This window comes from Anoplophora glabripennis, unplaced genomic scaffold, assembly GCF_000390285.2.
Source record: "Anoplophora glabripennis isolate ALB-LARVAE unplaced genomic scaffold, Agla_2.0 scaffold26, whole genome shotgun sequence".
Classification (NCBI taxonomy): Eukaryota; Metazoa; Arthropoda; class Insecta; order Coleoptera; family Cerambycidae; genus Anoplophora; species Anoplophora glabripennis.
Genome location: NW_019416261.1, coordinates 750,733 through 777,718, shown reverse-complemented (window position 1 = coordinate 777,718; position 26,986 = coordinate 750,733). Strand labels below are relative to the sequence as shown.

Sequence of the window (26,986 nt, the reverse complement as noted above, 5' to 3'; positions counted from 1 at the left end):
AAAATCACAGCATGGCTACCCAAGATATTGTAATTCAAAGATTTTTGCAAATATATCGCGTTCTATGTATCGGACATCCATAAGGTGTCAGATAAAAGTTGTAAAGAATTTAATTATCTATAAGACTAGTTCCCTGCAATTTTCCCAAAACCTCGCTCTTTTCGAGATATTCAAGGTCAAAAACAAGGTATTTCGCGAATGTCTGGCGCCCAATGCATTGGACGTCACGGAATTGGAACTTTGACTATCTCGAAAAGAGCGAGGTTTCAGGAAAAGATGCAAGACCAATCTATGGATACATAGAACGCGAGATATTTGCAAAAAACCTTGACCTTTAATATCTTGCGGAGCCATGTTGTGATTGTTGCAGATTTGGGTTTGGGACACCTCAAAGAACGTCTGTGCAAAAATTCAGCTTGCAAGGAATTTTGTCGAGGTCAAATTCTAATTTCCCTTGACTATTGTAACAAAAAACATTTTATTTGACCTAAAACATCGGAACAGTCCTTTCTCCTTTCATTTTCAATTCTACAAATATGGACAATCCATCATACCATTCAATAAATAAATATTTTATCTGTTTTAATTCCACGAAATTCCAGAGATTCTAAGCCAAATAAGTTCAGTTTTGTAACATAAGAAACATTTTGAGAATTTGTTTTAAATGTATGCATTAAAAACTTTACAATCTTTTTTGCACTCTCTCAATAAGATTAATGACTGTGGTATTATCTTCTGGGGTTAAGGTATATTTTGATGTTAATTAATAGAGAGTTTGAGTAAAGACTAATTTTATTTTCTATAACTACAATAATGTAAGTTTTGCTGAGTAAGAATAATGTATTGTCATCGCTCACGCGACCGGATCTAGGATCTTTGACCCATCGCGTATTGCATTTATTGCAAAGTTTCAAATAGCAGTTAATGACAGTACACCTTCCCCTTTTACAAAGTAATAATTTTACAATATGATTAAATGCTTATTCTAAAATACTAAAATTTATTGTTATTACAAATTAGTTTTAAATATTAATTTTTTCTATACCTAATTAACCTATTATTATGAACATTTACATGCTTATTTTCTATTAGAATTGTTGAATTAACGCCATTTTGACTGATAATTCTTAATGGACCTGTATACGGGGTATCTAATTTTTGCTTTTGACCTCTTTTTAACATGACTAGGTCATTAACAGAAACATTAGATGGATTTGTACGTTTATCATAATTGAGTTTTCGTTTTTCCTTCGCTTTATTAAGAAATTCTACTGCTCTTTTATGAGCTTCATTCAATCTAAATTTAAGTTCATTTGAGTAATTATCTATGATATATATTGGTGAAACTTTAGTGAAAATTTCATTTGGTAAATTTGATATTTTACCAAAGACTAAGTCGTAAGGTGAATAGTTTGTATCTGAGTGTGGTGTTATATTATATGCAAAAACATAGTATGGTAAAAATGTATCCCAATTAGAATTTTCTGAATTTGTAACAAGATATTCATTTAATACTCTATGATTTCTCTCTAAACTACCTAATGATTCATGGTGATACGCTGTTGATGTTAAATGTTTTATTTGAAAAAGTTTATTAATTGATTTTTGAAGTTCATTTACATATTCGGTTCCTAAATATATTTTTAAAATTTTAAAAATACCAAATTTCATCATAAATTCTTCAACTAAGGCTTTAGATATAGTTTTAGCATCATTACTTTCCAATGGAATGGCTTGTATAAATTTTGTCAAGTTACATTGTATAGTTAGAATATATCTCATATTATTTTTAGTTATTTTCAATGGTCCTACGGTATCCACTGAAATTAATTCGAAACTTGTTGCAGGAGTTTTTGTAATTACGAGAGGTTCAACAGTATGCTTGATTATTTTACTTTTATTACATTTTTCGCAACTTTTTACGTGCCTTTTTACCATTTTTGACATATTTTTGTTTTAATTTATTTAGAGTTCATTTTACACCTGTGTAAGCTCCTATTAGTGAATTATGATATTTTTCTATTAGTTCATTTTGAAGATTGGTATCATTTATTCTCGTTGGTGGTGTAAATAATAATATTTTTAGTGTTGATTTATATTTTTTATATAGTGCGTTATATGTTTCTTTGAATATAGGTACCTTTATATAATTAAATATATTATCTTTCATTGATAAACGTAAATAAGAGTAACTAGCTAGCTTTGTATTTTCTTTTATCAGCTTCTCCAGTGCAAAATCTAAATTTTACTCAAGATTATCACTTGATAATGTAATTCTCATAACTTTATGGCACTTACTTATCAATTTCCTTTTAATCAATTGTGATTGAGATTGTGGTTGCGAGCGCTCTGAATAATGTTTATTTTTCTTGTCACATATTTCGAACATTAATGTTTTTATTTTATTTATTTCAGTTAGAGACGTAACTTCCCAAATTCCCAGTTGGCCAGACTGGTTGTCCGAGACGTTCGGTTAATTTTTTGTGATAGTGTCATTCGATTTCTTTGTCATTGATCGTGTAGCAACGGCTACTGTAAGAATCATTGATTTTATGGAGTCCATATGATACTCCAAAATACTGCAGAAACCAGAAAACCATGCACTTTAGTTTATTTAAATATGTAAAATGATAACAATAAACGTCAGAACAGAATTTCTAACAGATGGTAAATATGGTAGATACTTTCCCGAATAATCGAATTTTAAAATTAAATGTTTCTAAAAAAAGTTGCCGATTTACACTTTTTGATTTTCAAATAGCGGCAGCTTTGCTGACATAATAATAAATGTTTATTCTGTATACCTATACAATCATTTATTGCCTGAACAGTTTTAAAGAATTTTAAATTAATTCCGAAAGCTATTATACTGAAATTTGCCACATTTGCAATCGTTGATAAACAATAAGAATAAAATAGGCCATAAATAGATACCTTGAGGTTCTCCGAAAGTAATTTGAACTTTTTTAGAGGTATCACCTTGAACCACTGGAGCAAATTACCTCAAACGCTCTAATTTTAAAAGTGCATGATCGCTTGTTAAAAATCATTATAGACAGATTTCTACTTGTATAACATTCTCTAATAAGCCAGTAAGAACATTAGTAAGTGTAACACAATTTATTCGTAATTGTCTATTTGCTAAGGCAAAATCCAAGTTCAAGTATTCGTAATTTGTTCTGTGAAAGTCATGATAATTGGTTTCTTTCAAATTTTAGAAAACATGGTGGAATATAATAAGGACTAGTAATTTAATTGTTGTTAAGTGAAATTAGTTTATCGAATTATTGGATTTGCTGATACAGTTAAATTATTACAACTTCACCAAACTCATCCTGTCCACGAGATGCGCAGATCAAAATCTATTTCGGAGATTGTGATGCGCATAACGTCCTTGTAACCACATGTTCTTGGATTGTTGATATCTCATTTAGTTTTCGTGATATTGTTATTTGTGTGCTACGTGTTTAAATGTTAATGACGATTTTTGAAACGTGCGATTTTCTGGAACAACGATGCAACACAAAATTTTGCTTGAAACTGGAGGAAACCTTCACAGAAACGTTTCAACTTTTGCAACAAGCTTATGGAGAAGATAGATCGTACACAATGTTACGAATGGTTTTCACGATTTAAAAGTGATCTTAAATTAATTGAAGATGATCCTCGACCAGGAAGACCTTCGACTTCACCTGATGACTCAATGTGTATACTCTCAAGTCATTCTACGGTTAAGTGATAAAATTCGCAAAATACTAAAGTTGTGGCGAGACAACAAATAAATGTATTTATGGTTGAAGGTAGTCAGTTTTCGTTGTCCTATCCGAAAAATGAAATATTCTAGTTACGAAATTTCTAGAGAAATACATCTTATAATAAATTGTACTTATTCATGTCTTGTTTTTGTATTTGCCGTTTGTGCTGTTCCCGAGCGCCGCAGATATTTCTAAATTTATCTTCACTCAGACATACATCTTAATATACATGATTAAGGAAGTGGGAAATTTAATGTTGTGAAACACAAGGGAGGTATTAACATGAGCAACTCTCATTCTTTCAAATAAAAATAGTGTAAATAAGCCCTGATGAAACTTATAAATAGAGATGAAGCTGTGTTTTATCTTACTAGCCCTTTATACTCGTAGTAGCGTGTTAAACAAGTTGCAGATATAAAAGCAACAAATTTGTCTCGCGAGGCAAGATATTTTCTTTGTTACATTAGTTCTTGCTCTAGTGAGCATGAAATACTTCGTCAAGTAAAATGCATTTCATGATTAAAACAAGCAAGATGTAGTTTATTATGTCTCAGAAGAAGTATCACGCTGAAAAATAAACAGAATTATTTTGTAGACGCCACTAAAACGGATCAATTTATTGACTCGATAAATTGTTTTGGTACATTTTTTAAAGTTTGGCCAATTTATTTATTATTATAACTGTAGTAGTACTTTTTGTAGTTTTGATTTATTCATTAAAAATACCTATGTATGTTAATGGTCAATCTATGACACAAATTAATTTAAAAAAATAAACATATATGAAAATGCTTCGTTTTCGAGGTAGCAAATGTTAATGTTTAACAGAAAAATCGTGTTTTTTAATTACAAGAAATCAGATCAAACAATGAATATACTAAAACAACACATATTAGCCTTTGCTTCAATAATCACATAATTATGCAGAAATAACCATACCAAATGTCATTGTTGGCAATTTTGTTAATTTTAATAATTTTGATTAAAAAAGCTGCCGAAGCAGCGGAACAAGAAGCTTCAGGTTCGTTAAATGCTGTAGTGATGGAAAAATGGAAAATTAATTGAATATGCTCAGCTTATATTTGCGCACAAAAAAAACAAAAGCCTACTCGCTTCGAGACATTATTTCATGCTGAAGAGCATGCTTAATATTAAAAATAATACTGACATCTGCAAATTTCCCTAATTACTGAAAAGAATGAATGAGAGATACAAACGGAGGAATACGAAAATATTACCTTTTATTTTTAAATTTTTCAATATTCACTTTTCATTCCACATAATTAGAAAAGTGAAGAGTAATTCTGTTTTATAAAAAATGCACCCTCAATATAAATACAAATTGTTTTTTAACAGTAATTTTGAAAACTGCAAAGTAAAAGAGTGTAAAGTGAAAAGTTTGAGAATTCTTCCAATTTCTTGAGTTTCCGTTTTCTAAAAAATAGTACCTTACGTCATTATCTTGTTTGATTTTCAACTCTGCACACTATTTTTTCAAAAAATATCAATTGAAATGATTTTTCAATAAGTATTAAAACCTAGTACATAGCTATCTTGCATTGAAAATAATTGGCTGGAACATTTTTGGTTTCATGAATAATTATAAACAGACTAAAGAGGGCGATCAACAACTTATAAAAGGAATAATTAATTCTTCAGAGAATATATTTTGAAGGTATGAATGATTCTCTCTTAAATACGCATGTACAGGGTGCAACTAAAATACTTGGTCAAATTTTAAAAAGCATTTTACGTTACTAGCCAACAAAAAGAGTTACTGTAAACAAATACCTGGAATGTCTTAATTTTCGAGACAGAGGATGTTAAAAATTTCAGAAAAATATTCGATTATGTTAAATTTCAAAAAAACTAACAGACAATTTCATTCAAATTTGTAATGTAGCTTTAATTTTTTATTATTAGAAAAATTATACATATACCTACACAGTATTAAAGCCTTCCCAAAAGCAGTTCCATGACTACATATTACTAGAATGCACTGTTTTCGAGATCAATGATAAAATATTAGACCACTTACTCGACTAAGACCTGACAGTTAATTGTTTAGGTAAGAGGCAGTGTTATTTACAGAAAATAGTAACAGTGGTAACTAATATATTTGACCTTTACAACTTTACAAATGTCATATTTACTTTTCCAAATGCCATTTTGAAAAGTATTATTTGAAAAGTTTTGTAGATTTTGTTAAGAAACAAAGTTACTTTTCACTTTCCGTTTTTCTTAACTACAAATGAAGAGGAAAAAGTACAGACTACTTAATACAACAGAAAAACTTTGTGCACTTCAGTTTTGAGTTGATACTCTTCACTTATCAACTTTTCGTTATCACTTTTCGAACCATAAAAATCATAAAACAGATAATAACCCAAGAAGAGAAAGTGAAGAGTTGAAAAGTATTGCCTTTATTTAATAGTCTTTTAATGAAAAATTGTATATTTATTAACCAGATGTCTTTTTGAATCTTTATACTAGATGTTCCACAAAACTGATCTAGAAAAAAATTACGAAAAGAACGAATCTTTCCTTACTGTTTTTTTCCATTTCTATATTTTGTACTGAAGACTGCAATATTTTTATGAAAGATCTTATACCCCACTAACTAGGTGTTTTTTGCAATTTGTGTACAGGATGTTTCATAAAACTGACAGGTGGACTAAATTTTTCCTTCATTTTGTTAATATTTTCTTGAAATCTTTCGAGGAAAAGTCGCTACAGAATTGACCCAGGTCTGAATTACCAGTAATTTTTTTCTTTTCACTTTTAACTTTTGTCTATATTTAGTAGTGTTTTAATGAAAATTTGTATATTTATTACCCATATGTCTTTTTGAATCTTTATACTGGTTGTTCCACAAAACTGGTCCAGGTAAAAATTCCGAACAGAGCGAAACTTAACTTATTTTTTTTACCATTTCTGCCTTACCTACGTAGTTTTTGGATGAAAAATTTTATATTTACTAACCAGATACCTTTTTTGGTGGTTTACACAAAATGATCCACTTCAGAGTTACGGCGAAATTTATCTTATTCTTTTCGCGGGCGGGGCCGATTCTGTTTTGGAAAACGTTCTCATCAAACTTTTATATACAGAGTGTTTAAAAAACAAAGTACAGAGTGTTTCAAAAAATGTTATATTTACTAACCGGCGAGACCTGAGGGTCGAAGGCCCGAAAGAAAGTCAAGTCCGCGTCAGTGGACTTGCCTACCTTTCTAGTAATTTATTTAAAAAATGTCTATTTCGCGCGCTGGATATATGATGCGCGCGCCCTCAAGTTTGAATAGGTGTTTCTTTTTTCTTAAACAAAAGTTCATTGAGGAAAATAAGTGGTAGTACGCGATAGATTTGTGAGAACGTTGGACGAAGTGATGATCGCCCAGACAGCCCCAACAGAGAGATCTTATTTGTCTTCCTAATTCTATCCTCCCTTACCCTGACAAACCAAAATTTAATAGGTTGTGAGCCGGCCAATCGGACAATTAAGGTAAGCTGTTTTTCTGATCCGAATACAGTCCATTTTACCAAACCATAACCAGTACTTTCAAAAAACAGGCTCCAGATAATAAAAATTATACCTGTGTTCTGAATTTTTTACGTTGAATTGATAAATCAACTCTTTTTTGTTTTGTGAACGCCATATTGGTTTTTGATATGGTTAAATGTAGAAAAGATTACAAATTCGACGTGTAGAATTTGTAAGAAAATAACCATCTGGATGTTTTATGTCTAGAAACCAAATTTCATTAAATGACATTTAATAAACTATTACAGCGCGAAATAAGGAAACATGTTTTCTAGCTCTTTTTCATTATGTTACAAGAACTATAGTCACATCTGATTTCAGGAAAAGTTGAAGCAAAATATTCCGTAAGTTTTCTAATTTAAGGCACCCTACAACACAGTATTCTCCAACTAAATACATATAATTATAGTGAAGATTAAATTCGAATTGGAAGTAAGCAAATAGTGCGATAATCACAATTTTTGAAGGAGAACGATAGATATACTTTTTCAAAGTCGGCAGGCAGTAAAGTGGCTCCCCTAGGCATTTAAAGGAATTTTATCCTCATCCTGTAAAATTTCAACAATATACTACGTTGCGTAACAATGCCAATGAAACGGATAATCGAACGAGAGGGTTCAATATGAACCCCGCAGTCTCGGCCGAAAAGGGTCGGATAACGCTATACGAGTTGATCGCACGACATCAAAAGACCGAACAGCTGGCTATGACCAGCGCGGAATTGAATAGTATCCTTGGGTGGGTATAACAAGACCTCGGGGCCGGCCCTGAACTTTATCTCTCTCTTTGTGACGTGCACGGAGGTCATCTCCAGGTTAAGGACTCGGGGGTGTCATTTTAAACCCTTCGACTTCCCAAATTGCCCCTTATTACCTCAAATTACTCTGCCCCACTAAATAACACCCACGCCTCACTAACCTGTTCCGATTTATGGCTGCTCTGGCAAAGACTATCAATAGGTAATTACCTTAAAAAAATGTGTAGGCCTTTTCTGAAGGGAAACTTGGAACAGAGAGATTTTATTTTGTTGTTGAAAATATTTATTCAAAAATTTAAACTTAAGAAGCTACTGCCTAAGGTATATTTTTTCTTTCTTGCAACTTTTTAAATATAAAATAAAAACTTAAAAACACAATTCGTAACACAGGCTCACAAAATAAAAGTTGTCAAGTAACGCATACCATGTAATTCTTACTTATTTTCGGTTACTTAATCTGAATCTCACGTCTGTTTTGAACTAAGTCGTCAGGATTGTTCGTAAATAGTTAACTTAAACTTAACTCAGTAGTGGACATCTATTCAACACCAATTATATAATTTGTATTCTCCACATGTAAATATTCTTATAACATTTACTTGCTTAGTCCTACATATAAAATTGTTTACTTTTATTTATAAGTACGTGAAAATAATTCTTAAAATGTGTTCTACAAACGCTTTTTTTTTAGTTATTATTTTATTTGAGTAAATTTAAATGGTAACAATGAATAAACAGAACATCAAGGATTTTATTTTTGTGCTTACTTTTGTTCTACACGTTTTACTTTTCAAGATCACAGTACCTAAAAACGCCACAAATTTGACTATTTCTCGGCCAGGGATATTGCCACCTTAAGAATATCTGATTATATTTACCAATAAAGTGCAATTTTTGTTCGAGATACTACAAAATGTTTTGTTAAAATTTTTCAGTATGAAAATTAAGTGTTTTTGAAAAATTTCAATGCCTTAGCCTTACTTCCGCTATTTGCTCGATTTCACACTTTATTCGCTAGTAAAGTGTGCTTTCTGTATGAGATACAATGCAGTGTTTTTGAAAAAAAAAAAAGATTTTCTATAACTTTTAAACCACTCATCCCATTGAAGTGAAATTCGGAACACAAGCACTCCTTATAAATATATAAATTACGTAAATTTGATTTGCAGTGTGCTGTCTCTTTAAAGAGGCGTAGTTTGTCATCCCTGTAAGTGCCAGTGAATTTAGTTAAAATATCTTGTTACTTGAATGATCAATTTTATATTTTTAGCTTTAAAATATAACTCATTTTGTGCGTTTCATATTTCTCATTAAAGCGTAGAGTAGGATGCTGGTATTGGTAAGAATATTTGAAAGAAACAGCACACTGTAAATCAAATTTATATTCTCTGTTTCTCATATTTTAAATATTTGCTTATTTTTACTCAATTGACTCAATTTTTTAAACATTCATAACGCATTTCTGTGGGTGGTAAATATCAATTTCTATGATACTTTTCAATCCGTCATAATGGGTCTGCCATTTTGGATTTTTGAATTTCCAAATTGAAACCTTATATTCGTGATTGGTGAAAACGACCGAGTCAAAGGTTGCAGCCTTAATCTTCAAATTTTGAATGATTTTCCAGCTTTTATATACGCCATATTGGATCCACCATCTTTTATACATGAATTTTCTAATTCGGACTTCAGATTCGTAATCGTCGATTCCAAAAACCCGCGGCAACAAGATTCAGGCAAATATATTGAATAGACAAATTTGTGACGTAAGGGGACTCTGGTCTGTAGGTGGTATCCAACCTTCTGCTTTTTATTATGTTGTCTATCAATCTACATTTATATATTTGGTCAATTGTTGCATTTCATTATATAGCTTTACCTTATCCTACTACTTCACCCTATTTTGGAGATGTTTTATCGTTTTACTAAAAAAAATGACCTAGTAAATCGGCTGCGGATTCGGATTCAGCATCAACAAATGCACAAAATCTATGTACCTACTCATATTTCTGGTACAGAACTTTTGTTTTGTGTTGCTGTGTAATTTTTTCTTTATAACAATTCGTTGTGTCTTATACAAAAACGTTATTTTACAGATGAAAAAGATATAAAACCAAGTAAAACATCTAATTTTGCACATTTATTCAGTTTTCTAATCAGAAAAACTTAAGTATCACTTTGAAATATCTCATACAGAAACGATAAAAATAAAAAAAAATCCCTAGATTTCTAAGCCTTTTGATTTTGTTTCACGAACCTATCCGGGAACGAAATGTAGCTATATTATTTATTTTTATACTAGCAACCCGTCCCGGCTTCGCATGGGCAAATATAAAACAGCCTATGTTACTCCGAGGAGATGTAGCTTTCGGTAAAATTGGTTGAGTAGTTTTTGAGTTAAATCGTAACAAACAAAAAATCAATCATCTTTCATCTAATGCGACCCTAATATTAATTTTAAAATAATTCACGATATATCTATATACCTAAAGACAACAAACGAACTCAAAACTAAAAATGCAAAACCTTTAAATTTAAAACAATATAGGTAACTACCAACAATGTGAAAACAAAACGAATTAAATTAAAGTACCTATGTTCAGGACTATCAATTTTAATTAATAAGTAAGTAGTTAGGTATCTAACTACCTAAAGAAAACAAACACGAAACAAAAATGCGACTATGAAGTTTTAAATGATTCACAATAAGAAAAAAACAAACAAATTATTAAAACTCAATGAAATAAAAGTATGTTTGCAAGTATCTATGTATGTTCCGACTACCTAAAGACAACAAATACAAAACAAAAATGTGACCTTAAAATATCGAACGCAATTATAACTTTCCAACAACACCCAGAAAGAAAACACAGTCGTCAGTCGTCACCTCCATTCGCTCCAAGTCAGTTTATTAAAGGATCACGCGCGCGTTATCGTTCTGCTTATTAGCTAAACAGTAGACAAGACGGTGCGGGGGGAGGGTCGGCGATCGCATCAAGCGAAGCGAGGCGCTTGAATTTTATTCTCGCGTCCGTAATTTTTTTGCGATTACTCCTAAGATATTCATTTAAATTATATGGTGTAAAAGAGTAAAATAATGTGCATGAAATGCTTAAAGCCTCTAACTTATTTAAAATGATAAGGATTAATACCGTATTTGTGTAAATAGCTTTTACATTACCGCTTTATAATTGCCAATTTTTTAAAGTATTAGTAGTAGTATTAAAATGGATGTAGGTAGTATGTTTTCTTTAACATATAGACATATGTCATCGCGGACTTTTCTGTAGGCATATATATAAGATACACAATTCCACCATACATTGATGCACTACACGGACCCTCCGGACCCCCCCCCCTCTCCCCGGGTCGGACGCTAGGCGCGGGATCACGGAGCGCCCACGAGGCCCAGTCGAATCACGTTGACACGAAATTAATTTCGTTGCGCATTATTTTGATTTTGTTATATCTCCTAAGGTATTCATTTAATTTGCATGGTGTAAAGGAAAAAAATAATGTTCTTGAAATGCTCAGGCCAACTAACGTATTTAAAATGATAAGGATTAATACCGTATTTGTGTAAATAGCTTTCCAATTACCGCTTTATAATTGCCCATTTTTTAAGTATTAAAATGGATATAGTATGTTATCCTTAAGAGATAGACATATGCCATCGCGGACTTTTCTGTAGACCTACATAAAATGCACAATTCCACCATACATTATTTTGGCAGCGTTTTCGTTGAAAGCTCCCAGACGGCTTATTTTTTTCCGACACCTCCAACAAATATCGTTAATGTATACAAAAACTTAACAAATTATATACTAAAACCTTCCTCGAGAACCACTCGATCCATTGGTGAAAACAGCATGAAAATCGGTGCAGTAGTTTTTGAGTTTATCACGAAAAGACAGACAGACAGACGCGGCGGAGGACTTTGTTTTATAATATGTAGTGATAGTGAGATCTGCGTTGTCGTTTCGTTGCGATTAAATCCGATATATTATTGATTTAATTAAAGATATTAATCACTACTATTGGCCGTTGTTGGTATTCTGATGAAACATGATAAACAAAAAAGTAATACGCTATTTAGTGACTCGCTATTCTACAGAAATTATTTTATTACTTTGTATAAAGTCGAGCTGAATAATTCCTTCTACCTTGGCAAAGCCTTCATTAAACTAACCAGTTAAGGAAACCAATAAAAAGCAGGCAATATATTTTCGAGTGTACCCATTATTTAAAGTGTACGGGATTTTACAAATTAGGTACTCACTCAATGTCTAATTGATTTAGATTTAATGTGTACCGTATTTTATATCTGTAGTTTAATTTTCCAAGCTACTGAAAATCCAAATTAGCGAAGTAGAAAATTAGGAGGAAATAAATTAGGAATCACAAGGTACCTGGGGACTCTGACGCCACAGCATAAGATTGGTAATTCACCAAATATTTAAACTGATTGCGATAAGATTTTAGCGATTTCTATATTACTGAACATTTCTGCGATTAAATAAATAGAAACGAATATACGTTCTTACTTATAATGTTCTAAATGTCGTAATTATTTTGAGAAGGACGCTGTAAACATTTTAATTGCTGCGATAGTAATTTTTATTTCCTTCAGGTTGGCAATTACTTTTTCAGGAAAATTAAAAATTATTAAAACAATAAGAACAAAATTACGTTAAAACACAACATTCTGTTTCATCGGCTGTGATTGGTGTAATTTCTCACAAGATTCTATTCAACCTATCAGCGATCGGATATCTCGAATGTAAACGTAACGGTTTGTTACTGTTCATTGTAAACGAATCATTATATTGGGGGATATTGGGATGCCAAGATTTAGGGATTTTTCGTTCACCAGTATTAGTCGTGCAATGTTGTGACGTAGCTTGTAAACATTTATGAGGCTCTGTATACCCCTATATATGTTTTTGCAAACCACGTGGTTTGGTAAGTGTACACTGAGCTGTTTTTTGGTTACTGAGTATTTGCCACTAGTTTCTTATAAATATCATTAATTACACAGCCCCACAAAAAAAAAGTATCGGATCTGGTATTCAGACCCATATATTTCCATGTACTTTTTTCCGCTGAATCCGAATCTGTCTTCAGATTTGGCCCAAGGGGTCTGAGTTTTCGGGAAAATTCAAAAAACCGGTCAAAATTCACAACAAACATAATTTACAATCGACGAAAGTTATAAAAAATCAAATTATTCTACCAGCTCACTAAACGTATGATTTTTCACTCGTTTAATTTCAATTTATTATCATAGATTCAGACAAGCTGGTCCAATTTCATTCAAAAACAGAAAATAGATTAAAAACGCCATTGTCATGGCATAATTCGTGTTGCAGAGTTCTGGATCCATTTTTTTTCCACCCACCCATTTAAGAATTCTATCATCTATCATCCACCTGTACCACCTATGAAACCCACCCATCCACCCATCTATCCATCTATTTTTGTACTGACAGACTGAGAGATGAGATAACGGCCTAGAAGATTGAGAATGCAATAAAACTTGTAGAATACTCTACTTTCTAAACAAAAGGAAACGATATCTACAAATCATTCTTATTTTTGTTGCTATAACGTGTTCTNATAAAACCCACCCATCCATATACTTTTTGTGCTGAGATATGAGATAACAGCCTAGAAGATTGAGAATGCAATAAAACTTGTAGAATACTCTACTTTCTAAACAAAAGGAAACGATATCTACAAATCATTCTTATTTTTGTTGCTATAACGTGTTATTTTTTCTTCAAAGGATCTATGCAAAGAGTTACGCTTTCGTTTAGTCCCTCTATTTTTCGTTTCTCTTTTTAACAACAAACAAAAATCGGCCATCATGTTTTCGTCCCATCTTCCTTGATATCGCCGATTTCCGAATACTTCTGAGGCGAAATTGAAAGAAGGTGTATTCGATAGACCTCAGATTAGGACATTGTTCAAGGATGCAACATTCATCACTACAACTAGTGGCATCGAGAAGAGTGCTTGGACTAATTTCAAAGCTGTAGCGACAAATTTTTTAGGAAACAAGAAGAGTCCTAAATACGAAGAAATTGTATCAAAAATGACGAAAGACTTCCAAGATCTGGGATGTTTGATGTACTACAAGTTGCACTTCTTTCATTTACATCTGGAATCTTGGTTTCCTGAAAATCTTGAATCTTGGCGAAGAACAAGGCGAATGATTTCATCAGGATTTGAAGGTTATGGAACAGCGATATCAAGGAAGATGGGATGAAAACATGATGGCCAATTTTTGTAAGTTGTTAAAAAGAGAAACGAAAAATAGAAGGACCAAGCGAAAGCGTTTAAGCCTTTGCATAGATCCTTTGAAGAAAAGATAACACGTTATAGCAACAAAAATAAGAATGATTTGTAGATATCGTTTTCTTTTGTTTAGAAAGTAGAGTATTCTACAAGTTTTATTGTATTCTCAATCTTCTAGGCTGTTATCTCATCCCTCAGTCTCTCAGTACAAAAAGTAGATGGATAGATGGGTGGCTGGGTGGGTTTTATAGGTGGTACAGGTGGATGATAGAAAGATGTATGAATTCATAAATGGGTGGGTGGATAAAAAGAAAGAAAACTCTGCAACACGAATTATGCCATGAAAATGGCGTTTTTAATCTATTTTCTGTTTTTGAATGAAATTGGACCAGCTTTTCTGACTCTATGATGATAAATTGGAATCAAAAGAGTGAAAAATCATACGTCTAGTGAGCTGGTAGAATAATTTGATTTTTTATAACTTTCGTCGATCGTAAATTACGTTTGTTGTGAATTTTGTCCTGTTTTTTGAATTTTCCCGAAAAGTCACACCTGTTGGGCCAAATCTGAAGGCAGATTCGGATTCAGCGGAAAAAAGAACATGGAAATATATGGGTCTGAATACCAGATCCGATACTTTTTTTTGTGGGGCTGTGTTATGGGTGTTAAATTTAAGTTTGTATTGTTATATGATAGTTACTGGCAATTCCCCAAGGAATAAATAAACAGAAAGTTGTCTTTTCTAAAATGCTTCAAACGAAAATATGTGGTTACTTCCTGAAACCAATGGGCATAAATAATTTTTATTACAGGTCCATAGAAAAAATCTGCGTAGACTCAATAGGTGTTAAAGGGTCTATCATCTGAAAACTTATAGCTTCTGGGATAAAATTCCCTCTCATAACGAATCTGTAGCATCAAATGGCACACTGGATTCTTTGGATGAAGATGATGTCCCTGATCTACTTTTTGATTTGATAATCAGGGGCGCTCATCGATGATGTAGCTTCTAATTTTGACTGAAGCGCCGAAGACGACGTACCTTTACAAAACATAAGGAAAAATATACCAAGAGAAACTTTTGAGTGAACTACGACAAACCATTGGAAACCCGAAAAGGAGTCTTAGTGGGCCTAAATACTTGAATCAGCTGAAGCACTTGTGGAAGTCTTCAGTGGATATTATCTAATTTACATTTCATTGATAATAGTCTGCAGTCAAAAAAGGTGAATTTGATTCTAGTACTAACAAAAAATTAAAATGGATTATTTGTATAACCGCAACTGCTAGCACAAATTTAGTTAATGCTATAAATTTAACTAAATCTAATTTTCATTAATTTATAAGTAATTTACTGCGAACAAAAATTTTAATATTTTTATCTAAAAAATACCCCAATTTACACACTTCCCTCCAAAGCGTGATTACGAGCTGATGAGAATGAAATTGTATGTGAAATTCAAGTATATAGGTACAGGCAAAGTATCAAAAGTCTGAAAAAAACTTGAGAAGTCGTGTAGCAAATGACCTAAGAATTTAGAAGAGAAATTTCACTCTATATACGAGTATTTTAATTTTTTTTAAATTCTATCAACTTGCAGAGACAGTTCTTGGGGTATAACATGCACGTGGAATAACAAGAAGAGGAAGAAAACAATTTGCAGATAAAACTGTCAAAAACAACTACGTGGGCATCCTGATTGGATGATAACTCAAGATGCCACATCGCACAGGCGCATACAGAAGAAGTCCAAATCCAAAAGAAAAACGCACATCTTTTCCGAAGAAATTCGATGCACTGAAAACAGTCCTGTAGTAAAAATCGTGATTTCCCGATAAATTTCGGAAAAAAGTGAAATTTTTGGTTGAAAAAGTGATTTTATTTTCTTAAATTTTGTCCAAATACATCATTTTCATAGTATTTTGAGGAGCTGAATACGATACCATTAGTGAAATTTACCTCTGACCTCTATATTTCTCCAGAAAATCCAAAATTAGTGCTTTTTTTTACAGTCCTGAAAATTAAAAAAGTAATTGAAAAAATTTTATCTTCAGATAAAAATTTGAGTTAGCCCGACTTGACTCGTCATTGTACCTAGAGCGGTATTAAATAAATAGAAAATTCCAAATAGTGGATTTTCTGAGAAATATCGAGGTTCTGGGTAAATTTAACTAATGGTATCGTATTCAACGCCTCAAAATAATACGACAATGATATATTTGGACAAAATTTAGGGAAAAATCAGTTTTGACCCATATTTGGACCAATTTTCACCTAAAAACTTCACTTTTCTCCGAAACTCATCGGGAAGTCATAAATTTTGACTATATCCCTGTGTATATCCTTGTGTTATTTATTAGTCCAGTGGATGGACAAAAACCCTGTACTTTTTACAAGTAACTTCCACAATTATTGGAGCAACAAATAAGTGTTATAAGAAGACAAGACGGCAGACGACTAGACACTTTTTGTAAATATATGTGCCACAGGAGAAGAGGCACAAGAATAGTGTACCAACTATGATGGTCCTCACATAACAAAATGAAAGTGCAGCTCATGTGGCACTGGGCTGTGTTTAAGTATCAAAAAGAACTGCTTTTACGATTATTACAAAAAACTGGACTTTGATTAACTTTTCAATAAAAACATGTTCCGAAATCTCAGTGGTTTCACATAGTAACCACCCTTTTTCACTGTGGCCTCACAGAAAAAAACATCCAGTAAGCCGTTTCCCTTTTTCTCCAATGTTTTCGAATAAATGTTTCAAGGCAGTTGTTATGTTATCAAAACAGTAAAAAATTATTAATTACTGAAGTTATTGATTTGTAGTCTTATTTAATACTTTTATTATGTATTTATTTAAGTTTGTCTTTCTCTTGTCTCTCATGGAAACTTTAAACAAATGATTCCATAGAGAGCTATGGCTAACGCTTATACTTCAGTAAGCATAAAACAAGGACAAATATGTCACAACTACCTAGAACAAACTCAATGTTGTAAAATAAAAACTAAAAATTGAATTGCTTCAGGTAGAAGACATATTACGTTTTAAAGTGTGAAACAAGTAAAGTAACCCGAATACTCATCTACATTAGGGACCTGAGACGGAAAAGTTGTGACCCGCCTGTGTACATAAAATATCGAAGTACGTAACCCAATTTCCGATATTCCTACTGAAACAAAATTTAGCATCACCACACATAAGGTTGCCACAAAGGAACATAGGCGGTACGGGATATAAAGCTATCGAACAATGCGTTATATTATAACAAAAGAATAAAAAAGCATACGAATCTCTATATCCTATTATTTACCTTTAACGGCGTTTAATTTGTTTCCAACCATTTGTTTCGCAACAAAGGCCGCCATTATTGAAGATTATCTGAAACAAAAATCGCATTTCACTACACAATGAACATTTATTTGTGGGAGATACATTTTTACCGATGGACTTTTATCATGTTTGGCAAACCATACATCATTTGCTAATTAGATCTGAGATTTTTTGTCACTTATGATAAGTATAACTTTTGTTATCAGATATAATCTGAGTAATGAGTTTCTGAATAGGTACATCCCTTGCTTGTTAGAAAGTGAAAATATATCCTGCCGTTTCAAAATTGCAGATTATTTTAATGAATAATTTTATAATATATTCAATTTGTAAAGTTATCTACAATTTATGTAAAAATTTAATTTAATTTAGTCATTAAATAATAATAAATCATTTTTTAATTTCTAAGAAGTCTGTTTAAAATAGCAGGACATATTGTCTCCGTCATATACTTAATAATACATACTTTATTATTGCTTTTCAAGTTTAAGCAAAATAAATATCGTTTAACATAATTTTTAATGATGATTTTTTTTATAAAATTTGGCAAGTATACAAAAATTTTGATTATTGATAAAAAAAAATTTGGAGTATAAAAATTATTACTTTTACTAGGTCTTGCAGACGTACTGGAAAATTCTACAATGAAAGAGTTTTTAAAATATTGGAAAAAAACAGGTCTTTTAAACAGTATGGTACCTTATACACAGAGCGTAAATGGCTCCATCTATCGCGCTACTTTTCAACTACGCCATTCACATGGCCATTACTAGTAGGAAGCGACCTGCTAAAATTTCCCAAATACTTATTTGCACGACCGTCGCCAACTGGGCGAAAACAAAATGTTTTAAATTGCTAGTGTTGCGAAAAACAACTACTCCGTGGGCTATATGCCCCGACCGGCATTGAATTATACTCGCAACACCTAGCACAACAGCTAGGATCGTTCGTCAGTTTAACCCACCAGATATAGACCGGTTTCGGAGTTATTGGTCCTTATCAGTATGTCGTATATAATTCAAGCACGCCATACACCACGCTACTAGATGACCAAATGGGGGCGATGGGAATAGACAACGCACGACAACCATAGAATGGGGTGGGGTCACTCAATATTGAGGACATTTACTCCGATTTAGATACAAATTTATTAAATGCGAGCTTCTCTGTAGAATTTATTTAACGATTACCTATATTTGACTGAAAGTACCTACTCAGTGTTAGCTCAAATATTATCACAAATGAGTAAAATTATCAAAATACTCAATATTGGGTGAAAATGTACTCAATCATTTCACTTAGTAGATTCACTCTGTACCTTTATTGTTTTCACTCACACCGATTTTTTACAGTGTAGCTAATGGAAAAATATGGCGGACAATTAGTATCACGCCATTTTATAATATTCTTTTCTAGTATTTTATCCTTCATTGAAATTTCTCCCTTAGTAAAACTCGTTAAAACCTAAACTGTTAACTTTTAGGTTATGTAAGATTTAGGTTAAAATATCTCCCTAGTCTCAGAACTTGTAGATTTAAATTGAATATATTTCCCTATTTACGTTTATACTGTTTATTCCACCTTTAAGTTGTCGATAAACTATTTTTTTATATGTATAAGTTTAAACCCGCTATAGAATGGAGATATACATATAATCGTGATTGCGCATGTTCAGATATGTGTGATCAGTTTGGTGTTTATTTGCATTCTCCGAACAAAATATCGACTGCCTATGCACTATCTGTCTATGCACTCTCATTATATGTTTCTTTATCTTCACAGTTGAATAATTAGGCGAAGTATGTACTTTAATCGGTCAAAGAAAGTATATACATCATTTGCAAATTATTTTTTTTCCAGTAATCAGTAATTCATTGCTTCACTAATAATTACTCAATTAAATATACCTAATTTTCTAGCTATGGAGATAATCTATACTTAAACTAGCCATATACTTTTGAAGTAGTGTACCCAATGAAAACGTAATTTTTGCCTGGAAACCGAGCTAAAACGTATTTTGTGTAGGGTATTTCTTGAAAAATTTTTACTTTTAGGTCAAAAATGAAAAATAAAAAAGTTAATTCAAGGTAAAATATACCTAAATTTAAAATAGTTCCGAGTATTAGGTTAAAATTGTAACGTAAATTTGCCGCATAATTAAGAAAAAAAAATACATACACCGAAAGAATAGGAATTTGGTGGTAGTCTTCAATGTCTTTGCGGTTAAATTTTAAGAACTAACATCCTCAATATTTCTTAAAAATTCTAGATTGTATGCATATGTATTTCAAAATGCAAAAATATTTGTAGGTACAAATTCCTGAAAATAACAATTGTTTTAAAATTTATTTGAAGTTCTAAATATTTCTTTAATATAAACTTGCTTAGTGAATACGTTACTAAAATTGATTACGTTTATTTGTACATGTGAGAAAATAATGATTCAAATATTAAGTTATGTTAGGAGTCTTACAATGCATTTTGAAAGTTGCAACATTATTTGAGTAAAATTTAAATCATAGTAACAAGTAAAACAATTTTATTTTCACGCTTACTATTATTCTGTAAATTTCGGTAGGTACCTAAATATACATACTAGAAATACGGACCTTTCCCTGCCAGAAAGCTTCTCTCATATGAATTTGTTAATAATTCCCACAATTTGATGCGAACATATTTTCGAAGACGCATTTAATGTAACCGCCGCCGCTTTATTGGAAATTGTTGTGTCTGAAGAAAAATCGACCCAATATTATAGGCGCCAGCGCGACAGTCCTTGGGGTTTGTTTTGTCTCCAATACGGCGCCAGTAAGTAATTTGGAATAAGATATCGCCTTATCCAATAATAATACAGGATTACATGATTGCCCACAAAGTTTTCCAACTTTGTAGTCACATTATCAACCTGATGTAATATAATGTTCAAAATAATAAACAATGTAGTATAATCTCTCCTTGATTTCAAATAAGAAAATCATAAAAATCATATAAAATAATTTTGATTAACCAAATTAATTAACTAATAAAGGTAATTGCTTAATTAAATTATTCCAACAAAATTACAAAATTTACTTACCCGAAGTGGTATACTGAATTAGAAATATAAAACAGAAACAAAATGATTTCAAGTTGTATAAAAAATACGGTTCTGACATTAACTTGCAACATTTCAAACGTCTGAGATAACACAAGGTATTGATTAATACAGCTTTTATTCTTAATGCAGAAAACTCAATTTTGTCTGACAGTAAAAATTGTTGATCTTTCATACAAAGTAAAGAAGGCAGTGATCGAATACCGGGTATAATGCATTTAGATGAAAATACATACAATGACTCTCAGTCAAATATAGAAAGTTTTAGTCAGCATTTTGAAAGTGTCTTTCTTAGCCAAGACATTGTTATCAACATAAATAGTGACAATAATACCTCTTGTTTAAACATTGTGTTTGTTTCAGGATGAAATAACATTGGCAATTAAACAGTTAAAAAACAATCAGACCTTAGGCCCTGATCTTGTACCGAGTTATTTAGCAAAACACTTTGCTTACGTTTTGTCCTATTCACTATTCACTATTTTGAGAATATCAATATTTCCATTTTGGAAGAGAGCTAGCGTATGCCCAATTTTGAAGTCGGAAGACTACCGGTGTAGCAAACTTTGCTAAAGTTTTCGAGATTTCATTGTATAAACGCATCAAATTTACTGTAGAAAACATGCTTTCAATAAATCAACATGTCCAACAGATCTTCTCCTTCTAATCTTGTATGTTTTACATAGTTTGTGTCAGATATTCTTGAAAAACTAGGTGGATGATTTCTCTAAGGTTTTCGACAGATACATTATTCGATTTTGTTACAAAAACTTAATATATTCGGTTCTAGTGATGAACTACTTACGTTTTTTCCGTTCATATCTTTGTAATAGAACTCTACAGGGTGTTAAAAAAGAGTGTAAAATATTTAAGGAGGTAATAGTATGAACCAAAATAAGCAGAAAAGTCTCAATAAACATGGGTCCGCAAAGTAACTGTTGGGGAGATATGGAATGTTTTATGTTTTTTAGCCCCTTTTTTACTTTGCAAAAACGTTGTGTATTTTCTTATAATAGTTGGTTGATGTTTAGTGAAATAAACAATACGTATTTGACAGTTGTTCTCAGNTCCCTGAGTAATTTAATGTAGGTCTTTTTATATTGTCGCACTATGTATTTCTATGTATGTTTTTATTAGAATACCTTTTTTGTTCTCTGTAAATATATATGTATCCGTCTTAAAATAAAGGCACTTAAAAATAAAACCTCGTTTGAATATACTCGGCAAGAACACCACACATACCTACAGGGGTTATAACTCAAATCTGATTTATACGTAATGGAGTTCCTGTTCATTTTAGTGTAAGAACCCTGGATAGGCCATGGCAGACCTAAGTTTTGGCATCCATGAACCCCCAATTTAAATCCTAGACATTTTTGTATATGGGGCCTCTTAAAAACTTTTTTATAAAAACACAATTTTTGTACGGATACTTAGATCAATGTATCCACTCATAGAATCCTGTGTAATGGTGGGAGCCCGTTATAATTAAGGCTTTCCATACGTATTTTTTTTACTTTTGACCTATTTGAAAATTAAGTATGGTCTGATATTTATACACAATTCGATTCTATAACTTTTCTGGACCATGTTTAATTTTGACAAGCCTTGTCGTTTTAAGAAAAACAGGATTATTCGAGATAAGGTATTCTAGCTTTACGAATTAGAATCACCAAAATGTGTAGTGAGATATATAACAAAATTTCAATGAAAAACAACGTCTATTACAATTTTTCAATTGTTTCAAGCTTTTTGCACAAAGTGGACAACATAATTATGGTAGAAATATAAATTAGGTGCATGTGGTGATATAAATCTCATCAAGGACTCCATGTTCAAACAAATTTTGAATATCAACCAATGTGTTTTAAAATACAAAGATGGTGCTGCACAAAGTAGAACACACTGTACATACAATCCAAACTGATTACATATTACATATGCTATTGAATATTATGTTACAGTAAAGTAAACAAGAACGTTAATTAATGGGGATAGGTACATACATAGGTACGTCCAGTGGCAGAAATATTAATAATAACAATAATAATACAGATTACCTATCTATCCTAAATATTAAGATAATATAAGTACTTACTTACATTTTAATAAAGTAAACATTCATTAAAACTTAATTCCAGTTATTTTTCCTTAATTTAACCACAAATTTAAAAATACTTATTATACTTAAACTCAGTTATATTAATTAGGTAGCTGTATTCGGTAAAGCTTTACATACATTTGCCTAAAAATCGAGCATAAAGTATAAAACAATATCTCATTACATATGCATTTGATTAGAAAATTTTTAATTTGTTTCGGTTGTCATAAAATTTTAACCTTTTTGCTGCACTTGTAATGATATCATTTTAATACCTACCTATAAAACTTTAATAAAAAATTTCTTCATAAAAATTATTTGAATAGCACTAACAGTAATGCCTTTGACAATATCATTATGTATTTATGTCAACCGCAATTACAGAAAGAGTTAGTACAATTCGTTGATTACACAGCCACACAAAAAAAAGTTGTCTGTACTTTTCCTGCGACACATGTTATCCGTAGTATTTTTGCCTCCTGATCATGAATCCGGTGTCAGAATTGAGCTATCACATTCTAACCTCAAAAAAACAGGTCAAAAATAGCAAAAATTCACGAAGAAGTGCTAGGAAAAGTACAAACAACTTTTTTTCTATATTTAAATATTCATTTATGTGGTTAAGAGCGCCGAACGTGAATCCGCAGTCAGAATTGATGGTTCTTTTTCTAACCTAAAAAAACGGGTCAATTAAGATCATATATCACGAATTTTCAAAATATTACAGATTCACGCCAAATTTGGTATACAGGGTTGTCTGGGTCGCTGATCACGGATCCGAGGCCAATTTTGTAAAATTCAAGATGGCGGATCCAAGATGGCCAACCAAATTTTCAAAAAATAACAGATTTGCGCCAAATTTGGTATACGAGGGTTTTCGTTTTCGTTTTTAAAAATTTAATCAATCGCCTATGTACTTTAAGAAGATTAAAACATGATTGGGTACTCAGGTTATAAAGTAAACAAAAAATATTACACAATGAATTTCGCAATTCTGACCTCGAATTCGTAATCAGCGACACCGAAAATTTGGTCGGCCACCTTGGATCTTGAATTTTGCAAAATTGATCTCAGAACCGTGATCAGCGACCCCGAAAACCCCCGTATACCAAATCTGTTATATTTTGAAAATTCGTGATATCTGACCTTAATTTACCTGTTTTTTTGAGGATTCGTGATCAGGAGGCAATAATACTGGGGATAACATATGTCGCATGAAAAATACAGACAACTTTTTTTGTGTGTGGCTGTGTTATCGTTACATTCTTAGAGCTTTTTCTCTCTTTAAATCATTTATTTACTGAATTTACAGCTTCAATTCTATCAATACGATACAAATTTTATAATTAGCTTGCGAATTGCTCCGATTCCATAACATTTCACAAGATAAATTCGTTGCTCCAGGGTTAGCATTATTCATAAAAATTGTTCGGTGAGCAGTTAATAAAAATAAATATGTTAACTTTGACATTGATAAAGAAATATGCATGATAATTATATGGTATGTAAGACAATTAAAAATTGCGGTTTTTTTTTTATGCAAAATGTGCTAATTGTTACTTTCTGACTAAACCCCGTATTTAAGCATTTTTTGAGTTATCGAACAACTTTGTTAAATACAGTTTTTAATGAAAAATTAAAGGCACTCTGCTTAGGGAAAACTTTTTTTGGAAGCCCTGTATGTTTTATTACATATGCCCATGGCTTCCCAAGATAAGCGAAACTTTTTATCAAGAATAACTATTTCTCGAGAAATCAACAATAAAAATGTGTACAAGAGTGTAGTACCCAATTCATATCGTCGTATACTTTCCAGCAAATTTTTCATATACTTTAGTATATGTATGTTACAAATTTAAATACTGTGTCCATTTTTCGTCGAAATTATTGTTCATACGAAAACTGAGCCATTATTATTTTATATACCAGTAAATACAATCTAAAAGCTTAGTGTCGTCTTAATTGATACTTTATGTACCTAAAGTGTTATGAAATTTATGCGTGGTTAGCAGTAGGTATGTTTGTCTTATCTTCATGTCCGTGTATTGTCTCTGTGACTGTATGTTTCGCAAGTAGTTCACTGTTAGTTATTGGAATAGGAGAGAATATATACTGCAATGTGCCAGGAGCTATTAACTAAGAACATGTACCTTTAATTACCAAAAAGGAACTATGAACGATATATTATCCCTCTAAGGTGATTACCCCAATCGTATCGTCTCCGGAGACAGATAAATGGACCTCACTAGACCAAGAAGGCAAGTGGAGAGCGATACCAATTTTAGCCTGTACATTTTGCCTTCAGCAGCGGAGATAAATTTCAGTTGGATTACAAAGGGAATATACGAACAGTACGAAACAGATTTCATATATTTTTTTTAATTAATGTTTAAGCGCTACGCGTTTTCATTTCTTTTTTTATAGTAATATTACGATGATGAGGATTCAGGGATAATCGTAATTTCACTTTATATGAAAATTTAATATTTTAACATTTCAGTTATTAATGAAACATTCGTCATTTGTTTGAAAAAAAATCCTGAAATTTGTTGATTGAAACAAATAAAAAAAATACGTGCACATGTTTGTTCTGTATGGAAATCGTGTTAATTGTGTTCAATGCCTCGGGCAATTAAAAAACATGATTTTATCATTCACGAAGCTTTTTTCAGTAAATACTAAAAGTTTAGATTTTTTATCTGTATGGCTTTTGAATATTAGCTTAACAATCATTACACCGGGTGTATCACATGAGGCGGATTCTTCCATAGCTGTTATTTCAAATTTAATAAAAAAATGTTTATTATAAAAGTTATCTGGAATTATATTGGGCGTCCCTGTAAAATATTTTCAGTTATATAGAGTGCTCCGTTTCTTCTGGACTATCGTCCAGAATTATGTATCGATAACTTCGTTATTTTAAAAAGAACACCCTGTATATAAGTGCTTTCTCCGATTCCTCACTTTCCAGGCGTTTTCTTTCTGATTTATAGCAGACTGGAAACGAGTAATGTACGGATTGTTCTCGGTTAACTCGGTAGAAATAAGATGGAACTGCTTTTATAATTATACGTACTTCGAAAAACCTCTTCAGGATACTTGAATATTTTACAGAACGCAACGAACCAGTACACAGAGCAAATATAAATATGGGCCAGAGGACTCAGTTTCCAGTTTCAGAATTTCCTTTGAAGAAGAAAGTGGTATGTTTCTCGAAATGTCAAAAAATCTAAACCTACGACGCCATGGTAACCAGTCAGAAAATTTTTCAGTCACGTTCATATGCTGTTTTTCAAGTAATTTTTCAAGACAAAAATCATAGGAAGTTAAGTCAAGGGATCTCAGTGGCCATACCAAATCACCAAAACGAGAAATAAATTGCTTTAAAGGGAGCGTTTATATGCGCAGGTTTTTGTCCAGTATTTTAGAAAATCTAAGTAAGTTAGAAACAATATCTCTTAACTGTACCAGTTATATAGGATTTCTTCAGGGTATAAGACAACTGACAATACATTCAAAATAAGGAAAAAAAACCATATGTTTACCGCGTATTTTACATTTATTGAATTTTGCACGCCTGTTGAAACATAATCACACCTCGAATCTTTTTGGAAGCTATTAACCCATGAATTTATTATACTTATTGAATATCTTTACTTTGCTGGACAAAACAGGAAAGGTACATTTTCTGATGTTTACATGTTTTCCGTGATTTTTCAATGCGAAAAATTAAAGGAAGTTGCTCTAGTTTAGCGTTACTTTTGTCCTACTCAAGTAACCAATAACCAAAAGGCATTTTCTGGATAATATCTGTGTCTAATTTTTTATAGAATCTCCATGCATTACATAGAATATCCCTTCATTACTTCCCCTAATTTCGTTCTATTATCTCGCATTTTCATTACCTGTGATATATTCTTCTGCCTGCTCTAGGAAAACAAGTATAAAGAAAATGAAGTTAAAATCAATAAAAATTGCATTAAATTTTTCAAAAAGAACAATATCTAATGTAGAATGTATAAAAATGAACAAATATAGAATAATCATTTCTTAAAAAAAAAAACAACATAATATTGCTATAACACAAATATTGATACAATGAAAA

The 26,986-nt window shown here is 31.7% G+C and overlaps 1 protein-coding gene across 1 annotated transcript in view; it reads right to left on the bottom strand.

Annotated features, from left to right (window-relative positions):
* Window positions 1–26,986, bottom strand: part of LOC108905962 (complexin) — a 1,206,537-nt gene that overhangs the window by 656,477 nt on the left and 523,074 nt on the right. Inside the window, exon 5 of the mRNA XM_018709052.1 lies at window positions 17,667–17,734. Coding sequence (XP_018564568.1) covers window positions 17,667–17,721 — 55 coding nt within the window. The 5' untranslated portion in view covers window positions 17,722–17,734. The remainder of the gene's footprint in view (window positions 1–17,666; window positions 17,735–26,986) is intronic.